The 24,359-nt window shown below is 51.0% G+C and overlaps 1 protein-coding gene across 1 annotated transcript; it reads left to right on the forward strand.

Annotated features, from left to right (window-relative positions):
- Positions 1-60: 60 nt before the first annotated feature.
- On the forward strand, positions 61-16,869 carry LOC120537912 (G-protein coupled receptor 54-like). Its single transcript, XM_039767186.1, has 5 exons — positions 61-5,628; positions 7,701-7,825; positions 8,169-8,304; positions 9,671-9,909; positions 15,486-16,869. The coding sequence occupies exons 1-5, from the start codon at positions 5,397-5,399 to the stop codon at positions 15,840-15,842; spliced, it is 1,089 nt and encodes a 362-aa protein (XP_039623120.1). The 5' UTR covers positions 61-5,396; the 3' UTR covers positions 15,843-16,869.
- Positions 16,870-24,359: the final 7,490 nt, after the last annotated feature.

Below are 24,359 nucleotides of genomic sequence, written 5' to 3' on the forward strand. Positions count from 1 at the left end.
TCCCCTCATTGTGCCAGCCGTGTTGAACCCGTGTCTCTCTGCTAAGGCTAACCCTGAGGTGTCCTATGGCCACTGCTTATTATGTGGCCTGGGGACCCCCTTGGCCCACCTACAGGCCTTATAAAGGGTTGGGAGTCTTCATTTTGAGTGCCATTGACATTCGAGGGTCTTTAGCTGTCGTCCCAAAGTGAGACCCCTGCAAAGTACGTGAGGGACGGGGTCACCAGAAGAGGACTGGACTGAGATGCATAGAGGCGGTGCCACTCAAGGCAGAGGATGACCCCAGTGGTCTTAGGGGTGAAGGCGCTGGACTGGCACACAGTTTTAGTCCACCCGTCGATGCCCCAGGTGCCCTGCCTGCTCTCGCACTATACAACTTAATGAAGACTACGCTTGTGATTTGGAAGTCCCTTTGGATCTCAAGGCTGTAATTAAGTGGGTACCCCCTCCTTCACGCGCCTGGCAGTCCTGCTTGATGCCACAGTTACTTGGCACAATCCTTCTTTATGCAATTTGAGGTGATGACGTGAATCCAGCAGGTGGCCTTGGTGGCAATCAAAGCCTTTTGTCATTTGAAGGCCCCCTGGGTGGCTTTGACGTTTTTAGGAAACTTTGAGAAGAATCAGCTCAGCCCTCCAGGGGCTCCAGAATGCTGAAGGTGTAAACAACGGGGGCACCTTGGCACATCCCTTACTCCCTGCCCTTGGATGTGGCTGTGCCATCTGCCATGGGGTTCAGGACTTGGTGGCAGGTGGGCTGCTGATTACACCTCAGCGTCCGGCCGCCCATTGCTGTTGTTTTTTTCACCCAGGGTGCTTGATGGGATCAGGGGGCCAGTTAAGTGACGTGCTCAGGGTCACACAGTGAGGCAGCGGTGGGACTTGAACCTGTAGCGCTGTGTGCTTAGTCACTGTGCCACTTTTGGGCACTTCTGGGTCAGGGAGATGCCCTTCATCACCTCAGATGCTAAAGTCAAAGTCTAGTTGAGACGCCAGAGCAGCCAGTGAGGGTCTCCAACCTGCCTTCCACTCCAGCAGGGCAATGCCAACATCCACAAGGAGGCCTCCAGTGCCAGCCAGCCAATAAGAAGGAGCATTGAAGGACAGGACCTCACTGACACCTGTGCCAAGAGTGCCTAATGGTGTCCTGGCACCAGGAGTCGCCGGCACGCCTGCCCACCAGTTGCCAACCCCCCCAGGCTCAGTAGTCCCCAAGAAAGTGACTCTATTTGGTCTCAGCTGGCTGCTTGGCACAGTGTGTTCCAGCCTGTGTCGTTAGTTGTGTGCCCGCTCATTCCACTAATTTGGATGCCTTTGTGCCATGCTTTGCTGACTGTGACTGTGACCCCGTGCCAGTCCACTTTTCCTGCCTTTGGCCATCAGTGCCACAGCAGCTCAGGTGCAGTCTTCATGTTTCTGTCTATCTAATCGATTTTCTGATGCTGCCTGACAGGTGAAAGGCGCTATATAAAAGAAGAATTTATTATTATTATTATTATTATTATTACTTCAGTTGATGTAATGCAGGACCCAAACTGTAGGGGGCGTAGTCACTCGCACCACGCTGATTCGATGTTACCTGGCCAGTCAAATGAAGAGACGACCATCCCCACTACCCAAAGACCACCAAAGGTCTCTAGGAACTGTGATATAGAACTGCTGTGCCAGCCCGAGAAAGAGAGATGCTCAGTTGGGCAAATGTGCCAGTCAGGTGCCAATGAGATCACACAGGCCAAAGAAATGGTGACCATCCAGAAGACATGGGATCAGGACCAGTGGACCCCAAGAACCATTAAGGGACTTTTTATTTCCATTTCCTGTTTTGGTGCCCAGCTTATTAATTTTATTTGTTTTACCCTCTGTGACTGGCATTTAAGAACGAATTGTATTTGAATTGGCTGTGGTGGGCTGGCACCCAGCCTGGGATTTGTTCCTGCCTTGCGCCCTGTGTTGGCTGGGATTGGCTCCAGCAGACCTCCGTGACCCTGTGGTAAAATATAGCGGGTTGGACTGACTGATTGACTATTTGAATTGGTGAACAAACAAAATGCCATGTGGGTGATCCTTGACATACTGGGCATTGTTGCACCGTTTGGAGCCCATAGTGACCAGATTACAGCAGAGCCCACATTGGCATTCTGTAGTTCAGTGCCAAGCCTGGGCACCTCATCTGGAACGTCTTCTCTATTGCTCTCGACTCTCGTTGTTGTCCCACTCCATACCTGCTACCACACTTGCCTTCCTTCCATTATCAGTCTCTCTGAAGTTCATTCTGATAGCAGGAACCATCCCAGGGCATAGTGCCACTCTTTGCAGGGCACACTCAATCACCAGGAGCAAATTCCAAGTCACGTACATCTTGGGTGAGAACGGCACCGTCCAGACAGACGGCGACCGAGGAGCCAAACACTGCGCCACCCTGCCTTACTGTGGCGAGGCAATAGATGAAAGAGCCAACGCGCACATGCCGCCCTCCTCATAAAGATTATCCACGCCGTTTCAATCGACGTGGGCTGCCGCCAGCCCCCCTGGACGCCTTTCCCTTCCTGTCCCCCTAATTGTCTGAATTGTTTACTGGCCGTTTGATCGTCTGCGCATGTGCGGACCTGCCGAGTAAATCGCTGAGCTGCAGCGGCAGACACACTCGCCCGAGTCACGTGGCCAAGCACAGCCCACGGGCTGAAGTGACCCCCGCTAGTCCGGGCCGGCGCTCATTGGTCACCTCGGTGGACTTTAGTTGTGGTCCGGCCGGCCAGACTGGACTTCGGCGTCAAGAGGCGAACAGCGGGGCAGAGGTAAGGCGCTATAAAAATCCAATGTGTTATTATATAATCCTCCATCCTCCAACAGCCCCTCAATGCCGAGCGCAAAGACGCAAGGTAGGAAACCCACCCTGGACCGGCCGCCTGTCTCTACATCGCATCCCCCGCTCATGCGCAACATGATACGAGACCCCCTAATTCACCAAACGCTCACTTTCTGGGGTGCCAGTCTGAAGCAGAAGGACACTGAGATGTCGAAACCGCAGGACCCCCAGCAAGAGGGGTGTACGGCGGGCGGTGAGTGGCCACCCCACCCAAATCTGCCTTCAGTATCAAATTAGTGACAATAAATAAAATACAGGAGACTTCATTGATTACAGGGCAGACACTTCAAAAACGACTCTTTCGGAAGACCCCTGTAGCTGTTCTTTGAAAGGCAGTGTGGTGGAATGTTTAAGGCTTTGGGTGGTGCATGGGGTCAAATCCCAGTACTGACACAGTGTGACCCTAAGCAAGTCACCCCACCTGTCCGTGCGCTAATTGGAAGAACAAAAGAAACGAACCAATCGTGTCCGTCAACTGCTGATAAAGCGTCAGCCAACCAATCGGTGAGTAAAGGCGCTATATCATGTAACGAACGAGCAGCTCTGGCTGAGTAAACGCACGTGTCATCTTAACGGACTGCGTGCCGTTCCTCTGTGTTTTATATAGCGCCATGTATATGGCCGGACAGCCAGCAGTGGCTGGGAAAGTGAGGGGTGAAGATCAAAGGGCGCCTTAAAATGGGGGTCCTAAGTGACTGGAGGGGGCTGAGGGGCACTCATAAACAAAGTGTGGCCGGGGTCGCGTAGGGCCGCCGTCACAGTGAAGGGCACAAAACATGAAGGGGGGATTAAAGGAAAGCAGGTGTAGGCGGGAGCCTCTCTGTTTTATTTCTACTTAATGGCAGGGTGGCGACTTCGGGGTGACCATCGGCGCCCGTTGAAGATCGCGCGCTTGAATCCATTAACGTGTCTTCATAGGGGGTTACTAGGGGGCGTTTTCTCGTTTATTATAAATGGAGTTCGCGCCTATTAGCGTCAACGTCCGGGTACGTTGTTGGGGTTTAAATTAAAGCTGAGGTTTGTTTTTTTTTTTTTTTCTCGTGAAGTTGAATTTTTACATAAAACTGCATTATTACAATCACGAATTTGACAACAGTATGAAGATCAGAAGTCAAATCGAATTAATCGACCTCCGCCGACTAATACTGTATATAACTCCGAGCACAAATGGAGTCTTTCGCGCAGGTGGCGCAGTGGTAGAGCTGCTGCCAGGCAGTAAGGAGCTGGCGAGTTCGCATGACGGGGCCTCCATGTGAGAAGTGAGGAAGGCGCTATATGAATGTAAATGATGATTATTTCAGTGCACGCCGCGTGTGTGTCAGCTCTTTGTATCTTCGGCGCTCAGACCACTGCGAGCCCACCCGACCGGAGAGAGACCTTCGTGCGTGGCTGTCAGCTTTGCAGAGGAGCCTTGGGAGTCAGATCGGCGGGAGCCTGAGGTAAAAGACAAAGAAAACCCTTGATATAGCGCCTTTCGTGCCAACCGCCCCACTGAATGGGTGAGGCGAGACGTCGGTTTCAGGTTTGGTCATGGTCACTACTCTCTGCTCACCTAATCTTCTTATTTTGTTAAAAGAACCGTTGAAGAACTTCATATAGTGTCTTTGGTACCGGTGGTCTCGTGTGAAATTGTCGCGCGTCTGACCAACATGCGGCAAGTGTGCGAAAAACAAACACAAAGTCGTCCTTTATTTACTACATGAGCAAAAAGAGACTCGCTGTCTAAAGTGAAAGGCGCTATATAAGACTAGGCGACTAGTCCTGCTGTTGTCACTGCTCGGAGGGCCAGAGGCCGGCGAATGGCTGCTCCCGACTGAGAAGACCACCATCAGTCAAACCAACAAAACGTCGAGGCGTGACGTCAAAGTCGGATCGCCCGCCCGCCCAGTGCGCAGGTCAAACCACGCCGCCGCCGCCTCCTTCTCCTGCTCTGGGGGTCTCTCGTGTTCAGCCCCCCCTGACAGCAGGTACGTATAAATAACGCCAGGCTGGTCTGCTGAGCCATCGGCTCTCCGAAAAGCAGCCGGCGACCGCGGAAGGCAAATGGCATCTGATCTGTGGACAATGGAGCTGGTCGAGCACACCTGAAGCTACTGTTGAGTCAAGGCGCTATATCTGTCAGCACACCAGGAGTCAGAAGACCAAAAACTCATGAAAAGCTGCCTGCCGTCGTTCAGATGGACACCCGGGGGATCACTGGGGTCTCTGAGACGTCTGACATCAAGGTCGCCGTCGATTCGCCGTCGATTTTGTTGCGCCCTTCGTCTGCCATTTAAGCTTCTGGTAAGCGACACTGTGCTCTAGATCAAGATGAAAGGCGCTGTATAATTGAACGACGGCCCTGAAGGTGTTCGACGCCGTCAGATTTCCATTTCATCTTCCTCCATTTTACTGTAAGTCAGGGTTCGAGTGTCTTTATTCTGAAGCCCCTCGCCCTCTTCTCCTCCACTTTATCTCTGCCTGTCCGAAGGGAAGACGAACTCAAAAGCGCCCCCCAGTCTGATGAGGAAACTTCCACCTTCTTCATAGACATGTCCGAGGAGACAGCCGGGCAGCTCAATAGCTCCTCGTGCAACGAGTCGGGATCGCCGATCTGCCGGAACGCCTCGACCCCCGCGGCTCAGCCCCCGCTCCTGATGGACGCCTGGCTGGTGCCCCTGTTCTTCGCGCTCCTCATGGTGGTGGGGCTGGCGGGTAACTCAATGGTCATCTACGTGATCACGAAGCACAAGCAGATGAGGACGGTGACCAACTTCTACATCGGTGAGTAGGCCACGCCCCCAGGTATATAGCGCCTTACGGAGGGAATGCTATAACGAATGAGCGAATTCGCCAAGCAGTGAATGCATTGTGAAATGTCGCGATAAGCACGTTCAAACAAAGGGGTGCGACAACGAACGGACCGAGACGGCAGATTTTTGGAAAAGCGATTCTCGCCAATTGAGGGCGGCTCAAGGCGCTGTGACAAGGGCAGTGACTGTGCCACGAGCTGCTTTTATGTTTCTTATCCCTTTAAGTATTGATTTAATTGTTTGTTTATTGATTGATTGATTTCAGTCGCCGCGCACGCCACGCACGCCACGCACGCCACGAACACAGCACTCGCTAGAGCCCGCCCTCTCAACTTTAACGGCAGAAAGTGACAGGCGCGCGCTTCGTGTGACGTGCGGTGGCCACTAAGATTAAAAAATTCATCCATCCATTATCCAACCCGCTGTATCCTAACTACAGGGAGCCAATCCCAGTCAACACAGGGCGCAAGGCAGGAAACAAACCCCGGGCAGGGCACCAGCCCACCACAGGGCGCACCCACACACACACTATGGACAATTTAGGATCGCCAATGCACCTGACCTGCATGTCTTTGGACTGTGGGAGGAAACCCAGGCACACACGGGGAGAACATGCAAACTCCACGCAGGGAGGACCCGGGAAGCGAACCCAGACGGGTCTCCTTACTGCGAGGCAGCAGCGCCACCCACTGCGCCACCGTGCCACCCATTACAAAAAAATCACGAAACAAAAAAATGAATTATGACTCGACAAAACATGCAGTTCACGACGCATTTACTTATTAATGGTCACTGGGTTCATGTCCTGGGTGCTCCCTGTGTGGGCTTTGCATGTCCTCGCAGTGTGTGTGTGACTTTTCTCCCACAGTGTGTGAGTGTGTGTGTGTGAGTATGTGTGTGTGTGTGTGTTTTCACCCGCTGATGGGCTGGTGTCCCGCCCCAACATGTTATTCCTGCTTGCTGCTGGATGTTTGCTGGTTTGGCTCCAGTTCCCCCACGGATCTGCCCTGGATAAGTGACTTTGGAAGATGGATGGATGGATGGATGAGCGTGTCGTGATGTTATTGAGTATTTATTGTTGCATTTCATAATTGATTTATTTCAATATTGATTCATTTTCTTATTGTATTTTGTCTGAAATGTCCCCCGTCTATCCCCCCCCTCCCCCCGTAGCGTCTCAGCCCCATTTGAGGGGCACATCTCTCTACCCAACCAGGGCATCGTTTAGGGTCCTGGTTTGAAATCTGCCGTGACAGGAGTATTTGATTATTACGAAGGGTCCAGGCTCGATTAAGACCCCCACAGGCCCCTGACTGACAGCTGATCACACTTTAAACAACGCAGTGGGCGGAGACTCGAGCGGTGAATGGGGGCTTGGGGTCGTCCTCCCTTGATGGTTTTAATTGTTTCATCGAGATGGGGGTGGGGGGTCCGACCCCCTTGGTGGGGGTTGAATTGTGAGTGGTGAAAAGACCCCTTGCCAGACACGCACCCAGAATGCCCTGGATCCGCCCGTGTGAAGGGCACTTCAGACTGGTCACCTGTGTCGTGTTTTTGAACGTCACTCGGCTCTACAAAGTTGAGATGAAACACAAATCGCATTTCCAGCCATCCAGGGAGGTGGCGCTCACCTTTCCAGTGAATGCCAGTCTGTCGGGTCGCCAGCTCTACATGATGTGCCCGTTCTCCAGGTCTCCACAGGCATTAGGTTTGCTGGCTGGTTGTTCCAATGGCTTTTAAAAGGGACTGACGTGTTTGGTGTTCCGGACCCCCGTCCGTCCGTTGACCCTTCCATGCCACAGACCATTTCAGTTGTGAACTTCTCTTCCTAAAATGTATCGATATGAAGCTTGAGTTTTTGCCAACTTCTTTGTCTCTAACATCACGGCAGACTTGTCTGGTGGGCTGCCGCTCCCCCTGCTGGCCGTCGTCTGCCATGTCTTCATACGCCTGTGGGTCTTACTGGCCTCCTGCTGACCTTCCATGAGGGTGGGTGGCGTTGGTGAAGAAGTGGCGTGACCTCCAGCTCTTTGTCTCTTTCAGCTAACCTGGCGATGACCGACATCATCTTCCTCGTGTGCTGCGTGCCCTTCACTGCCATGCTGTACCCCATGCCCAGCTGGGTCTTTGGAGAGTTCATGTGCAAGTTTGTCAATTACATCCAGCAGGTGGGTCGTTGTCTTTCACTCTTTGACCTAACAGTTGGGTCAGGGCACTATGGGGGCCCCAGCTTTGATAGCCCCTCTTATGGCTGTGTCTGCAGCAGATGACGGGCACACGTCTTGTGCTCCCTGGTGTACCCTACATGCTGGGACTGCCCAGGTAACAGGCACAGTGCCCACTCGCCACCAGTCTGTGAAATGGGAGATGGCAGTGAATGCAAAGTCACTCGATGAGGTGACCAGTAGGAAAGGCGCTATATGGGGTTCCGATTGACCTCTGGCCTGATGTGTGGAATGAGCTGGCGCTCAATGGCCGTGCGGTCACATGCCCATCTCGTCTTTTTTCCAGGTGTCTGCCCAAGCGACCTGCGTGACGCTGACCGCGATGAGCGTTGACCGCTGGTATGTCACCGTCTACCCGTTCCGCTCCCTGCGGCAGAGGACTTCGAGGGTGGCTGCCACCGTCAGCTTCGGGATTTGGCTGGGTGAGTATGGCGGCCTGGTGTTTGTGCCGCCGGGCTGGACACTGGGCACCTCTATGCCCCATTCTGTGTTTGTTATGCTGCGTATTTCTTGTTCTTACTGGTCCTTTAACTTCTCAGTGGTTGCTCTTCATGTTTTTCTGTCACGTCGGTTGTCCTGTTTTGTTTATTATTTACCTGCTGGGTCTTCAGACATCAAACTGCCAATGGATGAGAGGGTCTCTTTGAGGGACCCTTGCGAAGAACTCTGCCTCCTTGGACTTTCTGACTTCAGCGCCCTAAATGATGCCACCTAAAGGCCCCGCGGGCAGAGCGACGGATGTGAATGGGACAAATGGCCCCTCTGTGTGGAATGCAAACAGTCAGATGTTTGTAGCCATGGGGGTCCGACACAAGAATGACTCTGGCCAACGGTCAGCCAATGGCAATGGAGTTGTATCCCCCGAGGACAAATAAAGTCCTTTTTATCTATGGCCTGAAGCCACTTTATACTGGCCAGGGGAGTGACCCAGTAGATCCACAAGGGTGGTGAGAGAGTCTGGGGGGCTGTGGTGGGCTCTCACCTCTAACAGACTGTTTGAGCCAAGATGGTGGCAGCGGTGACTAAAGTGGACACCCATGGGTAATGAATTTGGAATGACCTCAGGGTGGCCCACAACTTGAGCAGGTTGGTGGGATGTCACCTAATCTGTCCTTGTCCAGGTTGGGGACATTGAGTAATGGTGGATTGATGGCTGCCTCACAGGATTGGGTACTGAAGGGAGGTCCTGGAATTGTGGGGGACCACCACTTAATGGACTGGCACCCCATTCGGGGTTGGTGCTGGCATGATAGCCTTCAGCCCCTGTGATCCTGAGGCAGGTTAAGGGGGTGCAATGGCTGGACAAACTTGGCCACTTTCAGATTGTGCCTTCTGTCCCATGGTGTACTGCAGTGTCTTGGGGTCGCTGGTCACCTTGTCCCTCACAGCCCTTTAACCTCTTGAGCACACTGGCAGCCAATGTGTGGACAGCGGGGATGGTGACCAGAGACTGGCACACTAAGGGCATGGTCACTTGTCAACTCCCTGATAACTGTGTGTGGCCATGGGCTCTTTGTGTCTGTCACTTCTCCTGTGCTGTCTTGTGGTGGGATGTGGTGCGAGCCAGACCCTGAAGCCCACGAGGAGTGCCCACTAGGTGCCAGTGTTTGTGACCCAAGTGCACCTCCCCTTGAGTGCCCGCTGCTGGTCTCACGTGTCCTTTTCAGTGAATTCGGGGTCAGCCACTGTGACCATAAGGAGAAGCAGGATGCCACCTTCAGGCACAGGGGGTCACAGCTTGCCCTTTTGTAACGATTCTTAATCCACTGCTCTGCATCTGCGTTTCAGGCTCATTCGTGGCATCCATCCCAGTGCCCGTGTACCACCACATCAGTGACGGCGAGTGGTTCGGACCGCGGACCTACTGTGTGGAGGACTTCCCGAGCGCCAGCCACAAGAAGGCCTTCATCCTCTACAACTTCCTGGCCGTCTACCTGCTCCCCCTGGTGACCATCTGCATTTGTTACACTGCCATGCTCTACCAGATGGGCCATCCAGCTGTCGAGCCATCGGACAACACCTACCAGGTACGGTATGGGCTTTGTGTGGGGGTCCTGGAGACGGGGGACCACTGCAAACAATGGGGTTGTGCGGGTCATTTACCATGTCTGATAAGGCGCCTTGTCATGCCAGCCTGGCCAAGATTTCTGTATGACCTGAATGTTATGGGTCACATTGTGTCAAACTGGCAGTTCTGGGCAAGCCTGTGGAAGTCATTGCAGAATGGCCAGCTTCCATCTGGTTTGGGAACAAGAACAACAGAGCTGGACCAGGGGGCTGTGGCTTTCCTCAATGACCCCCCAAGTCCATGTACCCACCATAGGGGTCCCTCTATGGCTTGAGGAGGTTCACATGACAGATGCATTCTCTGTGGGCACCCGATGACCTGGCTGATCATGTAATCCAGGGAGCCTCAAAGCTCCTCGACCCCAAATGGCCGTTCCCTGTGAGCCAAACATATGGAGTGGGAGGTGAGGACTAAGACCCTCAGTCTATCCCCCCCAGGTCAAAGTTCACAAATGTCAAGTCCTCTAGACCTTCACCAGAGCCGTCCAGACAATCCCAACACATGTGCATGTGAAGTACTGCGAGAAATTGACTGTGAAGACCATCCTGGCTACGTCACCCAGCTGGCACGCATGGCAGATTCAGAGTGACCTGCAAGCTGAAAGGCGCCAGCACTTGAAACCAAACTTCAAAGACACGTCACAACTGTGGCTGTCACCTTAATAGTGTGACAGAAATGATCAGAATTTTACAAAGTGACGTCATCAGTATATTCACGCCAGTGCCACCCAGAGACGTGAAGCTTCGAAATGCTTGGCACTCGTGGCGTGGCAAGGCGCTATAAACTGTGGAACTTTAATAATGAAAACATTGCTCGCCATTTTTGAAGGCAGTGCATGTAAATGAGGCGTTGGGCGCGTATGACATTGTGAAGACTGCGGTTACATGTGGTGACGGTCACACGGGCCACTGGCTCACCAGGACGCTACGCAGGACGAGGTTTCCTCCAAAGGATTTATTTATATGCAGTAAGCGTGTGATGCCCAGGTGCCCGCAGTCATGGGTGCTATAACTGAGATGGACTCAGGCGAATGAGGGCATAAATAACAGTTGTGGTGCAAAAGTGCAAAAAAGTGTCCAAAACAAAATGGGGGGCAAAACAAAATCAGTAAAAAGAAATCCTTAGACACGATAAAAATAAAATCAATAAATCACCGTTGGCTTCTCTCCCGTCCCTGCCACCTTCTGCCAGCATCCACTGGGACACTTCATGTGCCCAGCTCCCTCATCCTGCCACCTCCTTTGGCATCCCTGAGACCCCCGAAGCCCACCACCGCTCCTGCTCCTCAGTTCCGAAGGCGTGACCCACCCCTGGAGTGCCATTCCTGTCACTCCACCTCAGGACATCCCGACCGGTGGCTCCCTTCACATCCTCGACTTTCGTTCTTCGTCATCTTCCTCTTCTCTTCTCCCCTCCTTCTCGTCTGCTCTGACCTTTTATACGTCTTGTGAGAGGAGGGGCACCAAGCGACCCATGGGGGGCATCAATGGGGGACAGCAGAGCCGATTGGCTTTTTTTTAATCTGGATGGCACGTTTTGATAGATTGCCATCAGTTTGGGCAAATTAATGGAGGGTACATTTTGGACACCTGACAGGCACAAGCCAATACATGAAATTCATAATTTAATAATAAATAACAAAATGAAATATAGAAATATAGGATTTTCAGAAAACACAGACACGTTTTGGGGTCAGCCTTGGCACACTCTAATGCTGCCCTGCCAGCTAAAAGGTGCGTTTAGCAGCCATTGCCCCTGTCACTGACACCTTAACATTCTACAAATGGCACGATCAACTTCTACGCGATACGACATGAGATGATCAGGAAAACCCACCCAGCCCTCTGCCAGAGCCGCTTTATCCTGAGCGGGGTCTCGGGGATGCTGGGGCCAATCCGAGCAAGCATCAGGCAGGAACAACATCGGGACGGGGTGCCAGGTCAATGCTGGGCAAACATGCACACCTGGGCCAATGTAGCGTCACCAGCCCATCTGACCTGCATGTCTTTGGACTGTGAGAGGACAGTGCGCCAGCCCCACACAAAATCAGGAAAATGAATGCCAGTATCCTGTGCCAACTGCTCTTTCTCAGCAGTTCTCATTTTGTGATTTTGAAACTACAATTAAAGTACGTCTCACAGTTGTTAAAGGTGCCATGCCAATATAGAGCGGGGTGGGCATGTCATTCTTCGGGTACTCAATGAACTCTCTTATATTGATTTATTATTTTCGAATGTTAAAATAGTCCTGGTGCTTGAAAATGCCAGCCTGAGGTGACTGCCTTGCCAGCTCACTGCACGTGCCATCTTTGGTGGTCCCTGTGGATGGAATCAGGAGGTCAGTGAGACGTTTTTGCCCACATTGACTTCCGAGGTTTGATTTTGGAGTGAACTTCACTGGGAAGTTGCTGTTCATATGGGCACCTGGCACGGATTGCCAGTGCCTGAGCTGGTGTTCAGATGGCACTGAACTCGGAATCTACCCAGCTTTGCTTGGGCACTACACTCTGGGCCAGTCTGTGAGAACTAAACCCACTGAGCTCTGTCAGAAGAGCCTCTGTAACTCAGTCAGGTGGTCCTGCCATCGCCAGCCCCTCTCTTGTCTCTGCACTTTTAAGATGCCCGGTTGGTCTCAGTGCACGTAGAGCTGATGTCACGTTACACCACCTCCAGTCGTAGGATCTGTCAGATTTGCTGACCGCAGTTACCAGTCTCGTTACCGTCAATTTGCTGACAATCACTGGGCGTGTCACACTGAGTGACTTGAGGACTCTGCTCACCCATTTTGTGACAGCCAACTGCCTGGCAGAGCCGCGATGTGCGATGGCTTATCAGCTACAGTGAGTTCAGACGCTCTGTTTTATTTTTCTTGTTTCCATTCTGTTGTGGCACATAAAACACGAGGCATCAGCCAGCGCTCCGTGTCCCTTGTCACCAAATCGTATTTCAGGATGAGCACTCATTGGTTGTGTGAGAGGCCCCTGTGACCCGTGGGGGGCGAGTGGCTGAGTCACTGGGTATGTCACACTAGACGGTGGGCTTCACGAGAGCGTGCCACCAACACGCCAAAATTATGGAAATGTCAGCCGTGACTGAAAATCACTGGGAAAGTCACAAAACATCACCTCGTCTTAAGATGGGAGGCTGAGAAAGCTGTGTGTTGTGAAAATCAATATAAAAAGAAAAAATAATAAATCTTAGGAACTGAAGTGGGGAGCAGCGGACCACCGTAACAAGCGCCTGACGCCACAACATACGAGCCAAGAGGACCACCAGACAGACATTTGTGAAGGATTTCTTTGAAATAAATGCCCAGGGGTATCGGGGACCCCACTTTATTTTTACAGTATATGGGATTGGAGACGGCGGCCTGCCCAGCAGAACTGGAGGGGCTCCGAGTGATCACGAGGGTCCGAACTGGGGAGCAGGGCACCTGAGTCAATGAGGGGAAGCAGCAGGGGCTCGAGTGCCAGTGTAGGCGCGTCTGCTGTTAGGTGAGGCGGCCACCTCTTCACCTCACAACACGCGCTGGCCCTGATTTTTATTATTTTTACCCTAATTGTTATTATTGTTGTTATTGTTTATTATTTATTTATTTGTTTATGTATTATTGTGTGACGGACAGGCGGCTCAGTGCTCAGTGCTGCTGGCTTGTCTCTGTGGAGTCTGCTTGTCATCTCCACACGTCAGCCTTCCTCTCAAGTCCCCAAAGCCACCCTGGTGCCATTAACTGGCAATTCTAACTGGAGCTGCCCTGCACCCAATGAGGCCAGGATGGGCTCCAGACCCCCCTTTCCCTGACATGAACTTAAAGGGTTTGAGAGGGGGGTCTTTTGTAATTACTCTTGTCACTTGGTGACATGTTAGGTGTCCTTCACTGCGCCAGTAGTGACAGTGCAAGGCAAACACAGCCATCGAATTGGCAGCTGACCAGTTCAAGACCACACAGCTGATGCGGTGGCAGAGGTGGGGCTGTCAGAAGGGGCGGGGCCACATGGAGCTTGCTGATATGAACCTGCCCTGGGGGGCGGGGCTCAGAAGGCCAGAGGGTCGAGCAAGTAAAGCGCAGCACGCCGGACCCCCTCAGCTCTGTTTAGGGCCTTTGGGCTGGGTGTATGGCCGCCAGAGAGACCCCAGATACATTTGAGTTTGGGGACAGTAAGTGCCAACGGTGTGACTTCTGAGCCCAAGTGAGCTGTGTGAGGTGCAGCAGGTTGGACGGAGGCTGGCAAAGTGCCACACCAGGGAGCAGATAAATGAATGCCCCCTCGTGCCACTTGAATGGCATCAGTTTAAAGGGTCCTTATCATTCGTGTACAAAGTCCAGAGAAGTGATCACTTGTGTGCCAATCAACACGGGACACGTCACCACCCTCGACCGGATGACAACCTGACCTTCTTTCTTACGTGAACATTTCACAACACAATGCACCGATGATACTCTTGTGACCAGCAGGGGGCGTTGGAGCATCCCGAACCCCAAATACAAACCACAAGCACACAAGTCCCGGGTTCAAGCACAAAGTTCATGAACCGCGTCACCTTACAAGAAGCTTCTCACGTGCTCTACAGCCACAAATGTTCCTTTCCTCTCTGCTCTCCTTTATTCCTCCACTGCCAGGCGAGGGTTGTCCAGCTCTTCACCCGGGTAAGGTCGAGCAGGGGCACGGACCCTTTAAAGAAGCACTTCCGGGTCAAACAGAAGTCCCCAAGATCAGGGATCACAAATTCCCACAGCCCCCTCTGGTGGCACAACAGGAACCCATCAAGGTGCCCCCATGGGACTACAATTCCCAGCATGCCTTGTGGGTGTTCATACTCCCTAGGGATGTTGCCACCTAACTATCACACGGGCCACCTCGCCGGGTGCATGCAGGGACACCAGTGACATGCAGTGCGTTGTTTTTGTGTTGCTTTTTCTTATTTTGCACATTTGAGTGGCCAGCATTGGTTCTTAAATCTCAACTTTTATTATAAACCTTTGTAAGAACTTCTGGTGGCCTCCATCTTCTCAGTTAAACGCTTCATAAAAAGGACATTGACGCCCCCGTTAAACCCCCCATCACCCCGTCGAATGTGACGTGGCACACTCACCCAGTCCACGTATTCCAGGTGTTCCCACGTGTGCTCATCGCTCATCATGGTGGGAATGCGGCATTGCGGGTAACTGTTTGGAGGAGTCAGCAAACGCTGCAGAACTGGGCTGGCAGTTACCAAGTCAAGCTGGGTTTGCCGCACCCACCACACGACGAAACAACCCCCGGGCAGACACACGGACCGGTCCCACCCTCCAGAAATGACCCTCTATCTGCCGCAGCCGGGTGTTACGTGGGCGACCCCTTGGCCTGGTCCAGCCACTCGGGTCCCCAGCAATGAAGTTACCCCCCCACATATAATTGTGATGCGTAGCTGAACTCTTTCCATCTCCCACCGCAGTCTCCAGTGGGGTCTCCACCGCCGTCCCCGACTCGGACTGCTGACCTCGTCTCGTTTTGTCTTCCACTCCTTACTCCAGCTGTCCTCTTTGACCCCTCAGGTGCAGCTGCTGGCCGAACGCTCCGAAGCCATGCGCGCCAAGATCTCACGGATGGTGGCCGTCATGGTGCTGCTCTTCGCCATCTGCTGGGGTCCCATCCAGCTCTTCATCCTGGTGCAGGCCTTCAGCCGCGACTTCAGGCGCACCTACTCCGTCTACAAGGTGAAGATCTGGGCGCACTGCATGTGCTACTCCAACTCCTCGGTGAACCCCATCGTCTACGCTTTCATGGGGGCCAACTTCCGCAAGGCCTTCAAGAAGACCTTCCCCTTCATCTTCAAGCAGCGCGTGGGCGACGCCAGCCTGGCCAACGGCGCTGCCAACACCGAGATGCACTTTGTCTCCTCGGGGTCGTAGACAGAGATGGGCTCAGCTCTGCGGACTCTAAAGTGAAGGCAGGGTGCCCTCTGCTGGAGGTGACATGTAAGCACGTGCTTTGGAGTTTGCCGTTTGTCACCGGGGATTTCTGGGGTGGCTTTGTTTCAGGCAATTCACTTGCAGCCCTTCAGAAGAAGACACATCTGCCGTCCTTGCTGTCCATTTGTGCCGCCTGTCCTCCCACCTTAGTAAATGAGTCAAACTTTATTCCGTGTGGTGTCTGTCATGGCAGGGAAAGCAGAAGGAGAACACAAAGCAGCACAAGACAACAAAGTGTGGCTCAGGACGCAGCCGCACAAAGGGGTGGAGGACAGGGGTGGTGTGGGCGGGGCCTATACAGAGACCCGGGAGTTGATTGGCCCAAAGTGCTGATTGACAGCAAAGCAGAGTTGGTGATAAAACACAAACAGCTGACTTGAAGGCAGCAATGGGAACCTCTACAGTGTGAAGGGCGCTATATGAGAATAATTAACCTGAATTCAGTCTCAGATGAAGAGGGGCTTCAGTGTCATGGCTGACAGAGAACAGAAGAAAATGCAGAGACCCCCAAGGAAGCCACGTCAGCCCTGAAGTGTCTCTTTTAATAGAGTGCCCCCGACATCAGGCTGTTTCATTGAAGGGTCCACATGGGACTGCCAAGCTCTCCAAAGCCCCTCCTTTGTGACCACCGTGCCAGAGGGGAACATGAGACAGTAGAGTCCATTTCTGTTGTGTCCTGTCCTTCATATCCTGTCCTTGAAAGACCCCACAGCCCATCGGCTTCAGCGCCCTCTGCTGGTGCAGATTGTGGCCTACATGTTACCAGCAGGTCAATTCTCATGCCTACTGGGATATCCCCTTGGTGCCCCTGAGCTGGTGGGTATCATGCCAGTCCCTGCCCGTATCTGAGTGTCCACACCTGACCTCCTCCTCCACAGCTGGATGAAATGAGGCTGTCACCCCCTAGTGGCACATGTGCGTCTCCATTGGTCCCCAGAGAATGCCTTTGCTTACACTTTGGCACTTGGTCAGCTGGTCACAGTACGGTCATCTGCAAATGTCATGTACCTGTCCACATGGGTATTGGCACAAGTGACATCAGCTGGGTGGCCCAGCAGGGCGAAGCTATCAAATAAGCAGAGCTGGAGGCCATCATAGTGAGGCAGACATTTAAGGGAGAAGAAGCTCCATCTGCTAATGTCAGCAAGCCCACCTGCTCTCCAGCTATAATGATGTCCACCTCATCTCCCATCAGCCTCTTCAACGGACATTCATTGGACAAGACTGGGTTGGAGGTGAAACACTCCACTGTGTTCATTGGGAGTCAAATGGCAGCACTGGCATCTCCAAAGCTCTGCCCCTTTCCTCCGTCTGCTGCCCTTGTGCCCCTTCACATTAAAAGCAGGACACGAGGGCACTGGGCAAACACATGGGCTGACTGGAGGGCTCAGAACCTCAGATGAAAACTGAAAGATGGAACAGAAGTGGGAAAAAGAGGGGACTTGGCACCACCACAGGGGGCGCCACTGCATACACAGCTATTGATTTAGCTGGCAGTTTACTTCATTTGACGTTGGCCTGGCAGATCAATTGACTCTCAGTGCCATTTGACCTTCACTCATCTGGCAGCCTTGTGGTGTCCAGTCCTCCAACCTAAGGGGGCGCCACCTCCTAATGAAGGGTCATTTATGAAAACAGCTGCCCCACTGCCCTAGTGCCCCCTGGGCACAAGCATGCAGAGCTCACTAATGATCCAGGCGTTGAATCTCAGCAGTGAGGGGTGGTCGGTGTGAAGGCCTCCATAAGTCGAGACCCCCCAGTGCAGGTACAGGAGTGGTGGAGCTGCAGACACCTGCCTCTGGAGAGGGGTCTCACTGACCTGCCTTTCCCTCATTTTTTAAATGAATGACCTTGAGGGGACAAACACAAAACCAGCAGTCACCCACAACCCTTCATTTATTGTTGGGTACATGCATAAAAACACTCTTCTCCAAAGAAAAGCGCACATTGGTTATGTTGAGAGCTCATTGAGGCGCCCCCTCACATCGAGCTGGGGGTCCTGGACCCTCAGAGTGTTGTGTGACGGGCGCTGTATAAAAGTCTGACTTACCGATTTGCGATCTTTCAGTGTGTTGCCCTGTAGACTTTGGGGGTGTGCATCTAGTAGGCTCCGCGAAAACGGCCGCGGTGGTCCTTCAGCCCACGGATGACGCGACTCGGAAGGCGGGCGATTTAAAGGAGCGCGCCGGCGGGCTTGAGGAGAGAGAGAGAGCGATTGCGCGCGCGCAGAAGGAGGTGAAGGCGGAAGAGGAAAGGCGCAGATGAGCCGAAGACGAGCCGGTGGCCGGGATGCTGATAACCGAATATCTTCAAGATGAAGTAGAGGGAGGAGGCTGTCATGACAAGACGTTGTTAAGTGAAGTGAAAGCACATGGCGGACGCTGGACTTTTAGAAGTAAGCGCGGCCCTTCTAACATTCAGTCGAAATGGATAGAAACCCAGGGAAGCGGATCTCCGCTCTCTAAACCCTTCATTTTGTGTTGATCCGCTGTAATTCATAGCCACACGATAACAAACCGCTCAGAGAATGTGGACTTTGATTTTAAGGAAGGCACTAACCGCGGGGCCATGTGCAGTTTGGGCTTTTTGTGCGTCGTTTGTTTGTTTGTTTGTTTTATGTTGTTTGGCTTTAAGGTGATGACAGCGGCCATGACCCTCACATTCAAACGCGGCCCTTCACCTAATGTTAAGGAAAACGTGAAACCCAATAGGAATCTGAAACTTCTTTTGATATTGTTTTTAGTTTTCAAAATATTTGATGCTGAAGTTGACACTCAACGCTGTAGGATCAGTTCTTGCTTTCTGTTCATACGTTTTGTTTGTGCATAATGTCTACTCATCCCGTGCCGGGCCGCTTTGATCCTGGGCCCCCTGGCTAGAGCCCTGTCAGCCCCACCGTGGGGGCCATGACAGTGGTGTCCGGTCCTGCTGTGCACACTGACCCCAGCAATCCCCCCAGTTGACACAGAAGCCGGTGAGGCTGTACGATGGACACGGTGAGTAACTTCCTGACCCCATCAACTGTTCACATGACACTTTGGTCCCAAGAATTGGGGTTGAAAATGGCGAATCGAAATAAGAAGTCAGGGCTTCAGCTCTCCAGCCTGGTTTTCTTGTCACACCGCCTTTATGTTTCCATCATTTAGTGTAATTGTGGAGTAAAGTATTAATAACTGAATATCTGTTTTTTTAAATATGAATCACTGTCACATACAAGGTAGTGGCTTTGTTCTGGATACTTGAATGGGACTGAGTGGCACTTGTTCATGAACTCCTCTCCAGTTGTGAAAGATGTCCTTCTCCATAACAGGAGTAAATGGTCTCAGTCATTACAGCAAACACTACTGGAGTGAACATGAAGTTAAGTTTAGAAAACCTTCAGTATCAGAAATGGAGGAGGCACATCAGCGAAGATCTCACGGTGACTGAACTTGTATGGAAATCTCAACGTGATATCTCAATGTAGGCACACAGGTAGACTATTGTATAATAAAGTATCTATCTATCTATCTATCTATTATATAGCGCCTTTCACATCTATCTATCTATTATATAGCGCCTTTCATATCTATCTATTATATAGTGCCTTTCATTTCTATCTATCTATCTATTTTATAGCGCCCTTTCATATCTATCTATCTATTATATAGTGCCTTTCACATCTATATATCTATCTATTATATAGCGCCTTTCACATCTATCTATCTATTATATAGCGCCTTTCATATCTATCTATCTATATATCTATCTATCTATCTATTATATAGCGCCTTTCACATCTATCTATTATATAGCGCCTTTCACATCTATCTATCATATAGCGCCTTTCACTCAATCTATCTATCATATAGTGCCTTTCACTCATCTATCTATCTATCTATCTATTATATAGCGCCTTTCATATCTCTGTCTATCTAATATGATGAAGCACTGTGCTTCTGTATCTTCTAAGATTAGGGGCTCTGCCTTCCTGCTCGCTCGTCGTTTCCCTGATCAGCCACTTGCAGTAAACTGTGCTGTGCTTTTATTAACACGAATATCAACTCGGTCTTTGAAGTCTCCATCTTTCGAAGCCATTATCGCTAACAATTTGTCACATGTTGGTTTATTATCTATGCAAGCAGGATCTGTCAGATTCGTATAGAAATCCAAGAAAACTTCTTTGTCCGTGTTTTTCAGATACATTTTGTGTAAAGTGTGATACTTTTGGACGTGTGGATTTGTATCGATTATTGGCTGTAGAATTTCAGACCCGTCTGATCGTTGAACTCTTTCGACTCTTTGTTGCGTCGCCTCTCCGTGATCATAAATACAAACCTGACTGAATTGTCGTTTCTTTGTAGTTAAACTTGTCGTAACTTTAATTGTTGCAGGACCACAGAGTCTCTTAGCGTAAGGTCCTGAATCGTGTAAATGTATGATTTGAGCATTGAATGATGTAAACGTGAACAGATTATTGTAGATTTGGATATGTGGCCTGTCGTGTTTGTGGATTTCACTTTCACCAAACAACAAATCTTTTCATTCTGACAGACCGGCCTTCTCCTTGATGGCAACACAAACTAGATGATCTACAAGTCTCTGCGACTTAAAGTTTAAAGCCAAACAATATCTGCCGACTTCTTCTGTCATATCATATGTCCGTATATTTGATCTCTTTGCGCTGTGCTGTTATTTTACTGAGTAATAATTTCCGCTTGTCCGTGCTGATGTGATCTTTACTCTGAGTTTTGTGATCTTTTCTCATTTTAGTATTTTCATGATCTCTGACCTGCTCTGCGTGTGTTTATCGCGCCCGCGTTTCCAAACCCCTTTACGACGTTCTACTTTGTCTTCTACTCTTTGTCTTTTATTTCTGTGGTTAAACCTCTTGGCACAAAGTCTCGTCTCGCGGGATGTGACCGTGTCTCTCTGAGAACGCCTCGTCTCGCCCCAGGACTGACTGACCGACTGACTGATTCCAACCGAGAGAGATTCTTACTTTTGAAGTATGTCGTAGTCTCGCCATACAGTTTAAGGACTGAACTGTTCAGGTGGTTAACATACAGGAATGCACTGCGATGCACCGAGTCTCACAAGTGACGACTCCAGCAGTCAGCGGACCCCCTGATGGCCCCGATGCCAAAGACTGTGGGGGTTAAAAAGGAATAAGAAAAGAAAGAAAGAGAGAAAGAGGGATATTGAGAGTTGGCTTTTTGCAGCTGCTAAGCTGAGGATATTCTGGAATTGGGAATAAAGTTTTAATGGGAATTGATTTTAAAGCCGATCTTGTGCGACTTGTGTGGATGTTTGCTCCAACGCTTTATATCAGGGCTTCCCAAAGTCGGTCCTGGGGACCCCATCGTTGGACTCTCAGCCGAATTCAGTGAGTCGTTCTGTTTTGGAGTCCTTGTAGAAATTCCAAAGTACGTTTGGTCGATTTTTATTACAATGTAATAAGCAGTTATATGGGGAATACGTCGAGTGTTTCTTATTTGAAGTCGTTGACAGTATTTTCAACCTCGTTGTCGTTCTTCTTATCCGGCGTTCTGGTTATTTCATTGATTTTTTTACTAATTAGCGGGTCTGACGGTGAAGTCGTCGCAGCTTTCATCATCCTGGGTGTCTGCCATGCTGCTTGTTGATGGTCACTACTGGAGCAGACGACACAGGAAAAGGGAAAATAACTGGAGACCAACTAAAGAGAGCTGAGCATTTAGAGCTTGAGACAAATATTATTGGATGTCTTCTGAATTAAAAAAGTTGTTGAAGAATGAGAGAAAAGTGAAAAGAGCAGCCGATGAAATGAGATCCGCTGTTCTCGATTATTAGCAGTGACTGCGAATCTGCAGTCCCAGGGGGTCCAGTTTGGCAGTTTAGGTTAAGACCGGCGTCCCCACCGTGGCTTCAGGGTTTTGTTGCTGGCAGAGTCCTAATCGGTGACGGTGACAAGTGATGACCCGGAGCTCATTAGTTCGCTCGGTTTTCTCGTATTCTACACTCAGAAAGCCCAATAGCAGGATTTTGACACTTGTTAGACACTAGGGGGCTTCGCTCGCCAGCGCTACACACCGTTGTGAAGGAGACGCCGCCGCCGCTCCTCCATTTGGAAGCCGATAACCGTTCTCCCCCAGACGTCCTCGTACGCCGTTATTTCAGCGACTAATATTTTCCGTTTGTTTGTGCTCCGGCGATCTTCCCTCTCATTGTTTGGAGACTTTCGACTTTTCCTACCTCCGTGATCTCTGACCCGCTCTGCATGTTTACCGCGGGACTTCACTTCTGAAGGTCGTGAGTATGACGGGACTCGACCGTCTCGCGGGACGTGAAGTGTCTCTCTTCAAAAGATCACATCTCGACGCAGGATTTAACCGAGCGATTCAGAAATGTTTCTGATTGACAGTAAGTGCTGAACTCTCTTGAGGACTTCATTCAATTTCGCTCTTTCTCGGTGCACTTTGCTCCCTTCTTTGTGTCTTAATAAGGACAACTAAAAAGGAGCAGAGCAGACACCCAGCCAGGCAAAGGACACTGAATGACGTTAGGCTCAGGGTTAGGGTTAGTGAGTTACTTCAGGGTCAGACGCACTAATTAGGAAATAACGGATCAATAAATCGATTAGAACACCGGGAAGAGCAGAATGAAAATACAACCCACGTAACTGGTTAGTACATTCAAAAGAAAATGATGCGCACACAATATGTTTACTTTGCCAACTTCGTTTTCACATTTTTATGTTGTCCCTAAAGCACAGAATCTGAGAATTGAACAGCTCACTTAATCAGCCCAGGAGTCCAATTAAAAACGGAACAGAAACCCGCAGCCACGGGGGTCCCCAGGACCCCTGGGTTATCCGTCCATCCATCGATTATCCAACCCACTATATCCTAACTACAGGGTCGCGGAGGTCTGCCGGAACCAATGCCAGCCAACATGGGGCACAAGGCAGGAGACAAACCCCGGGCAGGGTGCCAGTCCACCACAGGTGTTGCAATGCCAGAGAAGCCGAATGTGAACGTCTGTGGAGAACTGCAGCGTGTTTAGCTTCTTCTGGCACTGCGGCCTTGTTGAGTCTTCCTGTGACTCTCAGTATGCCATCTTGTCCGATCGGGTCCAGTTGGAAGACTTGATACGGGCATTTTTATGTCTTCTGGGTATTCTAGTAGCTGACTGAGGCTGGATAAGCTGTGTTTCGGCTTCAGGCCAAGCCTTCTGTTTCAGTGGTAACTTGGCACCTCTTCATGTTCAATCATCCCTCCATTATCCATTATATCCGAACTACTGGGTCACGGGGGTCTGCTGGAGTCAATCCCAGCCAACACGGGGCGCAAGGCAGGAGACAAACCCTGGGCAGATTGTCAGCCCACCGCAGGGCACACACACACACATCCACCAGAGACAATTTCAAATTGCCAGTGCACCCAGCTGGCATGTCTTTGGACTGTGGGAGGAAAGCCACGCAGACACGAGGAGAACATGCAAACTCCACACAAGGAGGACCTGGGAAGTGAACCCAGATGGGTCTCCAACCTGCGAGGCAGCAGCGCCACCCACTGCGCCTCCATGCTGCCCCACCCCTGGGTTAAGAAATGGAAAAGTGCCTCCATCTTGTCCTGGTGAAATGGTGTTTTGTTGTTTGTACTGTAGATAAAGTTATTTTTACAAAGACAGCAAAGTACCAAGCGGTGCTGATCACCAACAGAATGAACGAGGGGCATGGATGGGCAGAGTGCGCCCGACTGAAGGGTACCCGACAAAGATGGCCGGTGTTGCCCTGTAGCGTATCAGGAGTGTCGTCTGTGTTCACTAAACGTATTGAAGTGCTCAGCTGGCTTTCCTCATCGACGGCTGTTGATTATTTGTAAGAAATGTCCAAACTGAAACCAGAAGGCTTTTGATTCACGCTGTGTGATTCCCTGGCTTTGGTCGCATCGGCCTGGGATTTTACTCTACGGCACGGCAGGGACAGGAGAATCGCTGTGAGTGGCCAAGACGGGCCTCCATTGTTCCAGGAAGGTAAAAAGTCCGCTTGGTGAGCCTTCCTCCTTTGTTAAAGCAACGGGTCAAACACAAGTGGAGCTCCAGTCTCCAAATCACCAAAGTTCTGCAGCTTTAGTTGGCTTCGTGAGATGATTCCAGATGTCTTTGTCTGTAAAGCTCTAGTAACGATTGAAAGTCAGACACTTCACACAAAAATAGAGAAAGAAAACAAAAGAAAAGGTTCTCGGTCAAAGCCGATCTGCCATGTTTCATTCTTGAAGTCTGACAACCGCACGATGGATCTTTCAGTCCCTGTGAGCCGAATTCCAAGCGCACGCAGAACATGGCGGCCTTCAGATGTTCAGATATTCACGGACTTCGCCACGTCCTTCTGTAGGAGTTACGGATTTGAGGCTCTTACCCTGTGCTTGACAAGTCAACTTCCTCCGTTCAGCCTAAGGGCTCGTCTACACTTCACACACACACTTCACACACACA

The sequence above is a fragment of the Polypterus senegalus genome, chromosome 10, assembly GCF_016835505.1.
Source record: "Polypterus senegalus isolate Bchr_013 chromosome 10, ASM1683550v1, whole genome shotgun sequence".
Lineage (NCBI taxonomy): Eukaryota > Metazoa > Chordata > Cladistia > Polypteriformes > Polypteridae > Polypterus > Polypterus senegalus.